This window comes from Lactuca virosa, chromosome 7 (assembly GCF_052849685.1).
Source record: "Lactuca virosa cultivar CGN04683 chromosome 7, Lactuca_virosa_CGN04683_v6, whole genome shotgun sequence".
In the NCBI taxonomy this organism is placed as follows: Eukaryota; Viridiplantae; Streptophyta; class Magnoliopsida; order Asterales; family Asteraceae; genus Lactuca; species Lactuca virosa.
Window position 1 is genome coordinate 1,524,850 of NC_136432.1, and position 15,651 is coordinate 1,540,500.

General features: G+C 38.3%; 1 protein-coding gene across 1 annotated transcript; it reads right to left on the reverse strand.

Annotated features, from left to right (window-relative positions):
• Nucleotides 1–7,910: 7,910 nt before the first annotated feature.
• LOC145124606 (uncharacterized) lies at nucleotides 7,911–9,011 on the reverse strand. The gene has a single exon (XM_079060017.1). The coding sequence runs from the start codon at nucleotides 9,009–9,011 to the stop codon at nucleotides 7,911–7,913; it is 1,101 nt and encodes a 366-aa protein (XP_078916143.1).
• Between the last annotated feature and the right edge of the window lie 6,640 nt (nucleotides 9,012–15,651).

A 15,651-nucleotide genomic window follows, 5' to 3' on the forward strand; every position in this document is an offset into this window, starting at 1 on the left:
GTGATAGAAATTTGTAGTACATTCTTGTTCTTTTAATTCTAGGGTATTAGGAGCCCAGGTTGAGGGATTTGATGAGGGCTTCCTTTTCTATTCTTGTTTTATTGGGGCTTGGAAGTTGGAGTCACAGTCCAAGGGTCTGTTAGGGTTAGTTAGGTCTTGTTGGGATCAATGTACGCCATGTTAGGTTGTGAGTGTTGTTGTTGGTTAGTGGGTCGGGGTAAGCCTGAGTGTTGTTGTTGGTTAGTGGATCGGGGGTAAGCCCGAGTGTTGTCAGTGGATAGCTAAGCAGAGATGTCAGACGGAATAGGAGTATGGCTCAGATTAGAATGTGACCGCTTGGTTTTCATCACGTTAGTGTTTATATGCGGGATAGTATTACGATTTTTGGACGAGGAAATATAGGACCGATCTAATCTGTAGATTTCGGTCAGCATAATTGATAGAAAGGATGGTTTAGCCTTGTCTACTAGGTTTTGTAAGGATTTCTCAGTCATACATCAGTATGTAAGATTGGCATCTATGATGTGGGATGAAGTTCCTAATTTGGATGTTCGATGATGGATGCAAGTCTGGAAGACCTTGGTCGGGTTAGATTGGAAGTCTTGGGTAGCATGAGTGTCAATTGGGTGGTTCAGTATACCTGAAGATTGTCCATGATTTCGGGACCTAAAAGTCCTAGAATGTAAAGTGGATTCTTTTACGTGAAATTGTTTTTCGTCTGGTTTCTTTTCTCTTTAAAGTCTTCTGAGATAACGGGAGGTGATCGACTATATATGAGGTGTTGTAGTAGTTGTGCTTTGGACCACTAGAGTCCCTGCTCGAATTATCTTATGAGTAAGGCCTTGGAATCTTGAATGTCAACGGTGCAGGTATTGGCATTCAAGCGATCACAGACTGTGTTGGAGGAGTCAAGTTTGAAGGACCCTTAAGGGGAGACTACTAAATTGGAAGCAAGAAGTGATTTCGAGTACAAATTCAAATTTAAGTGGGGGAGAATTGTAACACCCGTTTTCCAGATCAGATCGATTTAAGGTTCGAGGAGTCAAAGGCATGGTTTTTGGGTAAAATCAAGGTTCACAACATGACCATAGAGAGGTCACGACATGAGTAGTGATCAAATGAAATTCTGAGTTAAACTGAGCTCACGATGTGAGCAATAGGAGCTCACGACGTGAGGTGCGTTGCAACCCAAGCTCATGATCTTTTAGGGTTTCCTTCGTATTTAAACCCCATAAACTTCATTTTAGGGTTCCTAAACAGCCTCCTTCGTCCCTAAGCATAATAAAACTCTAACCCTAGCCTCTCCTTGTGATTCTTGAGCTTTTGGTGGAGTTTTGATCCTTTGAAGAAAAAGAGATCACCATTGAAGTGTAGATTCATCTTGGAAGTTCCATTCGCAACCTCTAGCAACACTTGTAGACCATTGTGAGTAACCAAGATTGAAGATTTTTGTTTCCTTGTTGCTATATTTAAGGTTTTATGCATGTTTATCCATGGATATAAGTATTAGAGTGTGGGAACTCCATAAAGTTAGCAACTTTATGGGTCCTTAGGGTCCCTTGGTGATTATATATCATGGATCTGAAGTTTGGATGATGCTTGAGTTCATGCTCGAGATTTGATCTCCTTTTCCTTCATGAATGCCCTGGTTTTAGCTCAATTCTTGTATTGGACACACAAGTACTTAAAGCATCGATTTTTATTATCCGTGGGGTCCTAGGAAGCCTCCTGGAAAAGATAGATTAGTGGCTTAATAGAATAAAAATTTTATGGATCAAAATGGCATTCAAATTGATCTCACGACGTGATGATATGCTTTTCCTGTCGTGACAATTATGAGTCCTGATTATTTTTTCATGTAGTGGCTCACGACGTGAGCCATAGATGGTCACGATGTGATGGGCTATTGACTATTGACTTTCGTTGACCGTTGACTTTTTGACTAGTTTGAGTTTGGGTCAAACTTGATGGATTTGGGTTATTTATTAAGATTCTTCCATGATTTGGTTTTAGAGGGCTCGTGGGAGCAATCAGTGTAGAAGGGAAGTGTGTCGCAGTGTTTTGGGTTCTACGTTTCAGGTAAGTTCTCCTCACTGTACCCGTGGGTCGAAGGCACCAATGTCGGCCCACTAGCTTTGATTATCATTTATTAGGAGGATACCCCAGAGACTATATGTAGTCACGTAGGATAGACTGAGGACTCTTGATCTACGCTTTCCTGCTTGTTCCTTCTCTGGTTGTGGCTCTAGAGTAGGAACATCTGTCTGGGTATCTATCTCACCACTGGTTACATATGGTTACACATTCCTTGCAGAGTTAGTCACATATCCTTGTGTATAGGATGTTGTTATGATTTAGTGATCTATATATATATATATATAGATATATATATATATATATATATATATATATATATATATATATATATATATATATATATACTGGTGTGGCAGGATGCAGCAGTAGTGGTATAGTTGTTAGAGTACCAGTAGGCAGGTTATCGTCTAGTGGAGTATCCTAGGGACTGTAAGTAGTCATGTAGGATAGCCTGATAACTCCTGATCCAGGCTTTCTTGTTTTTTTTTTTGTGTTTGGTTGTGGCTCTAGTGTAGGATCATCTATTAGGGTGGCTATCTCACCTCTGGTTACTTATGGTTACGCATTCCATAGAGTTTTGCTGGTAGCAGAGTAGTGTTCGGAGAGCGATTTAGTAGGCGGTAGTGAACTGTATGATGGATATCGCATGTATTATGTGCCTCCTTGATTCTTGTATGTTACATATGTCGACATACTATGGTTGGGTTGAGGTTGTACTGCTTTGTGCTGTAAGCGAACAAACCCGAGGCAATCTAATCGTGAGATTATGGGCCAGAGTGGAAATCCAATCGAGAGAGTGTGGGTTAGGGTAATCCAACCAGGAGGTTGTGGACCCATCATGCCATATGTATGGTAATCCAACCGGGAGGTTGTGGGACAAGGTGATCCAACCGGGAGGTTGTGGACCCATCATGCAATATGTATATTTGTTTTGTTGTATAGGGTATTTTAGCGGGAAACTCGCTAAGCTTTGTGCTTACCCAATTGTTTATGTTTTAGGTTCTAACGGTGATCGTGGGAGGCAAAGGTGGGACTGTACACATACATCAGCAGCGTTGAGGATTCATCGTTATTTATATTACTCTGATTTTCATTAAATGTAATTTGTAATAAATGGTTTTCTTAAAATGGATTTATAATTGGGAAATTTTATCTTAATAAAAAATGAAAAAAATGGTTGTGAAAATTGGGACGTTACAAATAGAGCCGTCTCTCACAACAAATCCGAGAAAATCCAAATCCCCTTAGGGACTTCACCTTGGAATCTGGATACTCACATTTTTAATCATCATTATGCTCTGTCCAAGACATATAACATTCCAACCTCCGATTTCGAGCAACTAGATCTCTATCTTTTGCCTTATGGAATGTTCTACAAGAAATTTCCAAGTATAAATGTGACTGTCCCAATAGAGGATATAACTATAAAGGAAAGGGAGATACTTGAGACCTTCTATAACTTATATGCAAAATCGATTAAGAAGAGTAGGTCCATGAGAAAGATCACCATGATCGAAGGATGCATTAACAAGGGGATCAACTAATTTGCCTTGAAGTTACATCTCATTTCCTATAACATCATCTGAAGAAACTCCACAAGAATTACCAATACAGAAGAAAACTTTCCAACAATCAAACTAGTTGATATTCTCACCATTGCTTATCACTTCCAAAGTTGATAGATTTTACCTCTTGCAATTAGTGCCTATGAATCCACCATGAAATTTATGAAGGGCTATGTTACGGAGTTTGGGATAACCGATGTTGAACTTTATCATTTCTTCAAAACTGGTTAAATTCCCCAAATGATCAACACATCTTTGGAGGGCATTGAAGATATCCCCATTAGTCCCATTCCTGATTTAGAGGTGGGATACATCATTCGTCCAAAAGGCTCAACCGTAAAACAACTCTTCAGGACGTAGAAAAAACATCTTGCTTACACTATGATGCATTAGAAATTTCTTTCCAGAACGTCCCAATCAGAATCCTCAAAAGAACTAAAGAAAGAGTTCATTGAAGAGATAAGTTGGATGACTAAAGTTCGAATACGGTTGCACAAAGTCTATATGTTCTCTTTTGATGATGATGAGAATTGAAGAAATTATTATAGTTGGGGTCACTTAGGGGGGGGGGGGGATTAACAGCACATGAAAAGTGACCCTAAGCTATCCAAAATTGAAGTGATCCAATGTAGCTGCCCATCCGATCAATCTGCTTATCCGAGTTCAAGTCTGTTTGAGAAGATGCTCATCTGAGAAAGTGATTTTTGTTTGTCTTATATATGATTTTAAATCAAGGAATAAGATCTACATGATCTTTTGTCATTTGTATTATCCTATTGATTTGCACCTTCTCTTTTTTTCCTATTTGCTCCCTTGCAGCCTTAAATGTCTACTCTTTTTCTATATATAGAAAAGTCAAAAAATGTATCATGTGCACCTTTCTATACTACTTCAAGATATTAATACAATTAATTGCTTTTCTATCAAACACTCATTTTGTTGTTCATTTATTTCCCAAGCCGGTTACTCTCTATATTTAATTATAGCATTTAATACATCTTGGTTAATCATTCAATACTAGACCGGAATCATTCCATACTTGACTCTATATTTAATTATAGCATTTAATACATCTTGGTTAATCATTCAATACTAGACCGGAATCATTCCATACTTGACTGGAACTCATATTACTTGTTTCCATTGTTGTTGTTAGTTATTAGAGCATCCATAATGGTGAGTTCAATGAGAGAGTTAAATGAGGTGGCAAGTCTATGTGTCATTCAATGGATGAAGCTCTACCATTGTGAGATGTCACATTCGCATTCAATGGATTTGGAGTTCAATGGCCATTGAACTCTTCAATGGGAAAAAGTAAAGTTTTTAATTCATAAATATTTACTAGAAATTACATTTTGTAACATTCTATTAAACTTTGTAGAGTTCAATGTATTGTAGGAAAAAAGTGATAGAGTTGTATGGATTGTAGAAAGATGATGTGACAATCCATTAAACTCTATAGAGTTCAATGCATTATGGATGCCCTTAAGAAATCTTATGCTTATCAACTATTGTTGTTAAGAAATCTTATTATTATCAACAAGCATTAAAATATCAACATATAGTAGTTAGTGATGGTGATGATGTCGGTGATATGTGGCGACTGTTGTGGTAATTGATGGTTGTGGTGATAAAGTTAAAAATGGTTCATATTTTTCGGTAACTATTTGAAACAATATATATATATATATATATATATATATATATATATATATATATATATATATATATATATATATATTGGATTTGATGGATTACATATTTAAGGTGCATGATTTAGCCGCATCAAATGTGCTCACAATGAGTTGATAGTGTATATCTCAACCATTAAGTTGAAGATTAAGTTTTGTAATAAAAAAATTTAGATTTAAAAGTGGGTTTAGTAATATGTAAGTTTGTTGTAAAAATAATCAATGCATGTTCAACATAATTTAATATAGTATTGTGAAATTATTTGTTAAAGTAGCAAGGTGGCTTACAAAATTTCAATAAACAATTGGTTTGGTTATCTATCAGTTTTGCTTCTCTGATCCATGATCTGTACTTTAAATTATCAAGACCACATATTTTGAATAATTTATAAAATCACCTATGATATATACGTGATATTTTAAAGTTGTTAACTCAAATATTTGTAAAGTAATAGAAAAAAACCCACCGTACCATCAAATCCAATGATACATACATAAAGTAAACAACATGGTTCCTAGTATTAAAATATTTACCGCATCTTTTCTTATAAAATGAAATCATTTTGTTTGATATTAATTTTTTGATGATAATAACGTATTTAAGACTTAAGAGAAAACAATAATTAGTATGCTTTAATAAGCGTTAGATCATGTAAGAATGTATCGCTCGAGCCCAATTCGGCTCCTAAATCAAGAAACAAGCCCTAGCTTCTTAGATCGGACGGTCTGCAGGCATGTTGTAGGGTGTGGTATGTAACGATCCGAAAATCCTTTCGTTAATGACTTTAGCTTTATGTCACTTGAATAATTATTGATATGAATGATTTTAGCTTTACGATGTTAAAATGAAATATTTAAATAAAAAAGGGTGTTATTTATCATCTAAGAAAAATTAATCGATGTTTGAAGGGTATATAATTTGATTAAATTAATTTTTAGAATTATTATGGTAAATATAAGTCATTTAAATGGGGTAAATGATGTCAAGGGGCTAATATGTTATTAAAAGGAACTTTAATTGTTAAGGTATCTAGGGTTACGGTTGAAAGGGGTGTAAGATTGAGAATTGAGGGACTAAAGGGAAGAAAATCACATCTAGTTCTCCAAGTGCTACATTGACCGTATCCATGTCTGTTTTTTTTTGGGCTATATGTTCGATCTTCCACCTGACCAGTACGTTCAAAGAAAAAAAACGGATCCCTTAGGTTCTTGGACCATTGAAGGCGTGTCGGCATGAAGAAAAAAACATGTGATCGTGTATGAGCAGAGAGTTCATATGTTTTTTATCTTGATTCATATCGGATCGATAAAAGATAGTTGATCCAAATCAATGAAGTGCTACGCGATGATCAACAGGACCGATTCGCTCATGTTGTTGTTGCAGTCGATTGTCAACGCAGAAAAAAAAAAGCGATCATGAAGGGGAGGTGCGTGGTTGGCGACACAAGGATAGAGGGAGGAAATTGTGACGACATATCTTGTGAAATTGAAACTTTAAATTGATTCATTCCAATTGGTGTGTTTGGATTCTTCCTTCTATTGTGTTCATAGTTCAAATTTCTAGCAATTGGATTACAATATTGATGTTAAATGTCTTTCAAATGGTATTGATAGTCTTGTGTTTTTTAATTCAAATCTTATGACTCCTTGCGGTTTTGATTGTGGTTGAAATTGATCAACCAATCTTGGTTAAGTCTTTGAGTCTCCATTCTCATGGTTTATTGTTCAAGTTGCTTGATGAATTAGTTGAAGCCATGAGTCAAATTGTTTTGCACTGATAGTAAACAAAGAGAACAAATGCCTTTATTCGTTGAGATTCTGCAGATTGATTCCAAGCATCATGTTCACCAAGAATAAAAAAAGAACATGAACCAGTCTTTTTAACCAATGAGTTAGAAGGATCCAATCTTTGTAACCTTTGAGTTACGAGAGTCACCAAGACAATACTCAAATGTTCCATTTATTAAGATCCTTGAAGGAAGAGAATGTGGGATCACTGTCTTGTTGAAGACGCGTTTGGATCTTTGAGGTGATGGAGAGTTAATGACAAGGTCCTTGGAAATTAGGTGTGCCATGTCACCAAACTCCACTTCATGTCACTGCAACCGAAATAGGTTGTTCAAGATAGAAGAGATATATGTCCAGAAGAACACATGTTGGCATAGTTATCCCCCATCTGGTCTCATTAACATGAGGCAAAATGTCAATCAGCGTGTACATCAACGCCAATGAGAGGGTAGTTGTCGCTGAAGAAAAGATGCAGAGTTAGTGTCAACTAGCTCTTACAAAGAGGGTGATGCATTCAAGAAGTGGCGCGCTGATCTTAATCAGCTAGGATCAATGTTGAGATGAAGACAAAAGGTCCTGAAACATACAGAGGAAAGAGAAGAACGAACATTGGCAATGTTAGTAGCAACATGAGTATGTACAATGTATACTTCTTTGGTAAAGCAATAAAAGAAAGTTTTAATGCATAAAAAAATAAACCGAAAGAGTAGCAACTTGTGTTAAGAAGTTTAAGAATAACAAAGCATGAACTAAAAAACAAAATAAAGTATCAATGTCTAAACCAATAAAAATAAAACCATATAAATATCGTTGCCCATAGTGCAGAAAGCACAATTTTGTTTTCAGAATCAAACACTTTTCCCTCATGACGGTTGAAAAGAACTTTGTAACCAGTGTCACAAAGTTGACTGATGGAGATGAAGTTGCCTTTCAGACCCTCTACATAAAACACGCCCTCCAGCTTAATCGTCCTGCATTCAAAAATTCCAACACATGTAACATCTCTTCCACTATTGTCACCAAAGGTTACCATTGGACCATCCTTCTCCGCAAAATATGTTAAGAGGGACTTGTAACCGATCAAGTGTCTAGAGCTTCCACTGTCTAGGTACCAAGTTTGTCCTAGTTTTGGACTTAATCCTTTGACAACGTGAAAACTATCAGCGTCACATATGCCAACATGGGAATCATTTATAACAGCCATAAGACCCTTGATATTCAGCCCCTCATCTTCAGAAGTCTCCTCTTCTTCTACCCATTCTTCATGATCCTCTTGTTTTGTAATGAAGGCTTTCAGCAGAGAGATGTTTTCCTTCTTCATGTGAGCCACCAGCTTTTTGTAGAAAAATTCATAGTTCTCAAGGCTCTTGGCTTCTTTCTTCTCCTTGCAATCCCTGACAAAATGGTCAGGGCTACCACAATTAAAGCAATTACATAAGTTTCCCTTCTTGGAAATGGATCTCCTTGTTGAACTGCTTCCCTTGAACTGATCTCTTCTAACCACGTTTGCTCTGTTATCTTCATAGCGATTGAAGATAAGTGCAGCACTAGAAACAAGCTCATCGGTGAGATCTTCATCACTCTCTTTACCCTTATCTGAGTTATCTAATTCATTGATGTGCTTCTTTGCTTCCTTTTGAGACACCAGTGCAAAAGACTTTTTCTTGTTCGAGTCCTTCATGATTTCTTTACGAAGATCTTTGGTCTCTTCATAATTTATTAGATTACCGAACAAAGAATTTAGATCCATGGTATCGATCTTTTCACCATTCTTGAGAACATCAGCGTGATGTTCCCAACTTTTCCCAAGAGAATCGAGAAATTTCATAACGAAATGAGATGAATGCTTGACAATTCCTAGTCTGCGCATATCATTACCTGGGCAGTTAAACCTATTGAAGTTTTGGGTAAGTGACTCACCTTATTGAGCAAAGAAATTATTGTATCTTCGATTAAGGTTGTTAATCGTTGTGGCCTGGACTTCCACGGTGCCTTCATAAGCCACTGTCAGCATATCCATCATCTCTTGTGTTGACTCACAATTTTGAACGAGATGATACACATGGTAGGGAAGAGAGTTTCCAATAGCAGCGCTGACTTTCACATCAAGACTAAGTAGTCTCGTGTCATCGTCATCATACCTCGTTTCTAGCTTTTGCTTCAAGGGGCCAACGGGAGCGTTGTTGACCATGGGTTGATGCAAAGGCACATGGGGGAGCCTTTTCAACAATATTTCTCATCTCATAGTCAATGGTTTCAAGAACAACCATGGCCTTTGTGTTCCATATAGCAAAATTGTGTTCATCAAAGGGAGGAATTTTGTTGAGGCCAAAGGATTTGAGATTCGACATGATTACATGAGTGTATAACAAACCCGCTCTGATACCAATTGAAGGTTTGTATCAATCAGATACACTTCAAGTATAATTATGAAAGTAAAACTTAATCTAAGAAAATAAAGAACAGAAATTAAATGACACAGAGAGTTCTCCAAATTGTTCTTTCACCAAGAAAGGGGTTTGTATTCACCAAGAATACGGGTTGTCATAAAGATGATTACGACCCCAAGCCGTGTTCTACAACATTAGGGTTTACCCTAATGTTGTATATATACTAATATATACAAGTATATACCTTATTATAGGGATTGCAACTAATCTATGCCAAGAACCGATCTTATCACAAAGATACCGGATATGTGATCTATTATATGCTTATATATATATCATTACCTAATATAAAAAAGATTACATAGAATAACTACACTATACGCTGACGCTGATAAGCTGGATACGCTGGTGATGTCGATGTTGTAGACGCTGACGCTAACAGATAGTGTAGAGTGTTTGACTCATCAGATCATAAGGTGTGACCTTACAGTTTTTCTTAATAATGGATTTGTAATTAGGAAGTTTCTACCTTATTTAAAATGAAAAATTTTGGTTATCAAAATGGGACGTTACAAGTTAGTATCAGAGCCCTGGTTTGAGCGAATTGGAGGAACACTTTCATGAATCCAGACTCAAACTAGGATCCAAGAATTTTCACAAAACGTTTTTGAAAAAGAATTTATAATAAAAGGGTTGGTTTTAGGACATGTGCTCAGTCTCTTGTCATGTTCTTGTTTGGTTTTAGGCTTGGGATCAGAAACGTAGGCCTTGACTTAAGTTTGGTTTTATAAGAAGATGTGGTGTGTACAGTCAGCCAGAACCCGAATAGGAGAGTGGTTCCCAAAATAATCATACTTGTTATTTGTGCTGAATTTGAATTTGTTGATATGTGAATTGTTAGAAAAGCATACTAGTGGATAAGATAAGGTTCTTTTAGGAACTGTTGGATAGTAATTCCTGATTTCTGTGATGCCTTATGGTATAGAGAGTTCCTTTTTTATGCTACTTGATTGTGTGATTGCTACGTGTATGTTGTATAGTTGTATACAGTCAGGATTAAATAGCCTTAGAATGACTGAATTAGCCTTATTTCATGTTCCTTGTTTGGTTGTGGACTTGGGGTAGAGTTAATTATTCGACAGTCTATTTGACCCCGTATTGTGTACAACAAGCATGCTGTAACGCCCGTAGATCCGAGCTAATCAATTTAAAGACAATGAGCGTCAAAAATGACTTTTTGATAGAAGATTATTTAGAATAAATAATCTTAACCAAGTTGTAGAATATGTCTCAAGGTTTCCGCACATATAAAGAACGCCGAAATCTGAGTTATAACGAAGAAATTATGACCCGTCGAAGTTTCGCGACGGAACCGGCACGGCACCGAGAAGCGTAAATAGTGAATTTACGATAGAGCGACTTTTAGACTTAGCGAACTAAACGAAAGTCGTAGAATACGTTAAACCGAGAGTGTCCATAAAAATAACACCCAAATATGACTTCGTATGAGGAAGTTATGATTTTTCGAAGTTTCGGCTTAGCACTGTACAGCCCGAAGTTCGAATATTAGAACGAGTGGTTTTTAGCCGACACAACCTAAACGAGAATCGAAGATCTCATTAATGGTAGCGCATCAATAAAAAGACAGACGAAAACGGACGTCGGATGAAGAAGTTATGAATTTTTAACGGACCAATCCTGTTCCGGCCTGTTAAAAATATAACTTTTAAAATAGAGTCAAAATTAGCCGACGGCGTCTAAACGAAAGTTGTAGAGTACGTTCCCACCTACGCGTGGATATAAACAACGTCAAAAACGGAGCTCGTATGCGAAAGATACGAATTTTTGAAGTCGGGATGAGAAATTGCGAAGTCTGTTGCAAGAACGATGACGTGGCAAGATCCCAGCCATCCATCGCTGATCTCAGAACTCGCTTCGGATTGCGACACGTCGCTTCGCTTTACGCCCAGCGTACTTCGCCGTTGTGTGGTCCGAGAGAGAGCCGCGTAGCACTATCCGGAGTTCGCCACCTGGAAGCCTAATCCGACACTACGCCCAACGTAGCCTTTCCGAACGCCCAGCGTTCCGAGGTCTGAGGACCTATAAAAGGCAGCGAAGGCTGCCGAATTCCATGCACCATTTCCTCTTCGCTCTCTAGTTTCTTTCTCTCTCTAAGGGCCCTAACCCCCTCCTAAGCCTAGGTAAACCCCCTAGCACCCGAAGGAAGCCCCAAGGCTCCCGGAGTCCCAAGAAAAAGGGTCTTTCGGTTCGTAAACGCTGCTCCAAGCGAAGCCCGGTTTTCTATAAAACCCGTTGTAAGTGAGCTACGCCTACGCTATTTTTAATATAGCTTTTATTTAATTATAGTAACATTATTAGGACCTTAAAATAATTATTTGGGCTATTATTATGAGTTATATAGAGTGTTGTTTAACGCTTATATAATAATAATAATAGCTAGACTATTGATTAGTCGCGGTTAACGTTAGACTAAACCCTAGTGGTATTGATGCTAGGTTTTGTCAAAGGAAAATTGTTTTAAGAGTAACGAAGCGCTGTCCGAGTACCGAGTCACCACCTTATCAGGTGAGTGCATAGTTACTTTTATCTTACACATAGATATGAAGTATCTTATATAAACTACATGTTATGTGTGCATATTATCTGAATACTTGCTGTCTATGTTGGATGAACGTTTTTATACATGTTTTAAACGATTTAAACTGTATATGTATTTTATATCTACAAATATGTTGGGTATGGCATGGGTAGATGAATGATGAGAGATAAAAGATGTTGTGAGTAAACATTGGCAGCTATAGACTTAGTGCCTATTGGACAAACACTGGTAGCTATGGACTTAGTACATGTTAGACACTGGTAACTATGGACTTAGTACCTATTAGATAAACACGGGTAGCTATGGACTTAGTATCTGTTATGAATTGGTTGCTATGGACTTATTACCTATTAGATAAACATTGGTAGCTATAGATTTAGTACCCGATGAATAAACTATAGCAGCTATGGAATTAGTGCTTTACGAACGAGCATTGGCATCTATGGATTTAGTGCCAGTCCTATAACCCTGGAAGCAAGGGACTTCGGAATGAACGAATGCAGGATAGATGACTCTTAAGGTAGATCCTTAAGAGTAAAGAAGATAATGGGGATTGGTAATTGGGTTGATTGTATGATGTTTAAACATAATAATTATATTATTGTGGGTTGAAAACCCTATGTACTCACCAGGTTTCCCAACCTGACCCACTCCAGCTTATTTCTATCACAGGTGTCGATATGAAGTTACATTACACTGAGAGATTGAAAAGAGATGTAGATCACTAGTGTAAATGAATGTAAGTTCTGTTTACGCTTATGTTTCTGTATTGACGATGACATCCCAAATATTTTAAAAATGAATAAAAATACATTTCTTCGGAAATGTTTTGATAACGTATTTATCATGTTTTACTGGGAACAAATTCCGCAACATTTTATTAAAAGAAGTACTCTGATTTTTATAAAGCATAAACAAAATCGGTATTTTCTGGCCGTGAAAATGGCGATGTCACACATGCACAAAAACAACCAGTGGTGCGGGAGCAAGGATAATCCTAGGAAGAGTGCCTAGGAAGTTACTTGTATCTCGTAGGAGAAGTAGGTGTTAGCACACCTAGGAGTGGTCTAGTTCATTAACTTAGAACCTTGGGATGAATTCTTAATAGACAATGGATAGGTGTGAAAGGTAGTATTAACCCGTACTACTGAAAGCACATGATCCGTATAAGATTCAGGAGGAACCTCGAGGCTACTAAGGAACTAATAGGAGGGTGGTCTGGTATGTTGAGCACTACGTTTTGATGTTTGATATTTCCATGGTATATTTTCAGTATGACGGTTATTGCAGGTTTAAGATCGGGTGATGATGGCACTGTGAGAGCAGGTCTGGAGAAGGAGGAGATTCGCAGGATCATCACCGCCAAAGTGGCCTTAGCGATCAAGGAGGTGATTACGGAGTTGTTTGGGTCGGTCAAGACCGTGCTGATCAAGGAGTTTGACCGGTGTTATGCTTCCGTCAAGTAGGTAGATGCTGCTGCAGCCACAACATTCATCACCATTGCAGGATCTCAGAGAGGTGGGGCGATGCAGCGCCGAGAGTTCAGTTATACGCATCCTTCAGAGTTTAGAGGCGATAGGAACCCGATTATTGCTTTAAGGTGGAGTTCTGATGTGGAGGGATGTTTCTTCACATGTTTGTGTCCAGAGAACCAGAAGGTGAAGTTTCCTCTTAATCTTCTTCGCTGGGGTGTGAAGTATTGGTAGGATTTTGTGACTTGCAGGCAGAGCGAGCTATGGTGACTTGGCAGCAGTTTTTGGATATGTTTTGCGTTGAGTATGTTCCTCTGGTGGAGCGAGAGCGACTAGTATAGGAGTACCTATCACTCAAACAGACGACACACTTAGTGGCGAAGATCACCAGGATGTTTATGGAGAGAGCTCTTTTCTGCCCAGAGTATGCCGCTTCAGAGCAGGTGCAAATATCATGATACTTGAGTATGCTCAAGATGGAGACTCAATAGTTTGTATCGATGCAGCCATGTCGGACCTTGGCCAAGTTGCAGTCAAGTGATAGGAGGAGATAGATTGAGTTGGAGGTCCAAGGAATAGTGGCCAGCTTTAGGACAGTATCAGCCAGCAGCCAAGCCGTTCAAGTCCGTCGGCCCGATTTTAGTATCAGTTGAGGGGAGGAGTTTCGAGTGTGTCAAGTGTAGGAAGTTTCATGATAAAAGGTGTCGATCTTTTTTTGTCGCAGGTGTAGCGAGGAGGTTCATTTTGGTAGAGATTGGAGGTGGAATACGTGAGTTTGCTTCCATTGCGTCCAGGAGGGCTACATCAGAGCTATTTGTCCCTTTCTCTTTTTTGGCGAGGTACTGAACCCCACACCCCTAACTTAGCAGCTTCCCGACGGTTGTTATGAGACGGACGGATCCCTGGAGACCGAGGTTTGAGTTATCAGTTCTTCTATTTAGTCAATTGTTGTAGCGTTGGTATTCATCTGTAATTTTTGTTTATGTTACGAAGCTCAGTTGTAATATTGGATGATCAGTTGAATGGAATTATCTTATTTAACTTTGTTTTAATTGATTTCTTATTATGAATGGATTAATTATCATTGTCCTCGTATGCATGCGTGTTGGAATTTGTGAATGTCGTGTGGGTTTAGATTCTCCTGTGTATCTAGATATCAGTGGTTGGGAACAAGTAGTAGAGTTCAAGTTGCTCTGGTATCGAAGGATTTTAAAGTTTTCAGATTCTAGCATATTTCAAGTAGGGGAGAGTGGAACCTCGCAGTAGGAAGACCTTATGTCAAGGTTTAGTTCTCAACCGGATTTTTCTAAGTTCAAGACTTTCACGCAACTGCTTAATTTTCTGTTTTCGTACTACGATCATCGTTAGTTGTTGGAATTCTTGTGTGTTCTTATTTGATTGGGGCTTGGAAGTTTGAGTTACGCCCCAAAGGCATGGTGGGGTTAGTTAACTCTTTTTGGGGTCGATGTGCATTTGTTGCGAGTGCAGTTATTGGTTAGAAAGTCGGTGGTAAGCCCGAGCGCAGTTATTGGTTAGCAGGTCAGGGGTAATCCCGAGTGCAGATATTGGTTAGCAGGTCGAGAGTAATCCCAACCACAACTATTGGTTATCATGTCAGGGGTAATCCTGAGCACAGATATTGGTTAGCAGGTCGGGGATGAGCCCGAGTATTGTCTATGGATAGCGGAGCAGGGCTATTAGAGCGAAGTAGGAGCACGATCTAATTTAGTATGTCATCACTTAATTTTTTTCGCATTGGTGCATGTAAATATGGGGTTAACTTGTCGGCGTTATGTCTAGAAGTTCTAGGATCGATCAATTTGTGGATTTTTCGGTCAGCATAGTTAATAAAAGGGTGATTTAGCCTTGTATGCTGGGTTTTGTAGGGATTTCTCTCTGATGTGCCTTTATGTGAGGATGGTAGCCATGGTGTAGGATGTAGTTCTTATTTAGGATGTTTGATGAGCGGCGCAAGGCCAGGAGACTCTGGGCGGATCAGGTATGGGAGTTTTAATTAGCATGGGTGAC

Coding starts and splice junctions, on each gene's coding strand:
- LOC145124606 (XM_079060017.1), bottom strand. CDS start 9,011: ATGCGCAGACTAGGAATTGTCAAGCATTCATCTCATTTCGTTATGAAA.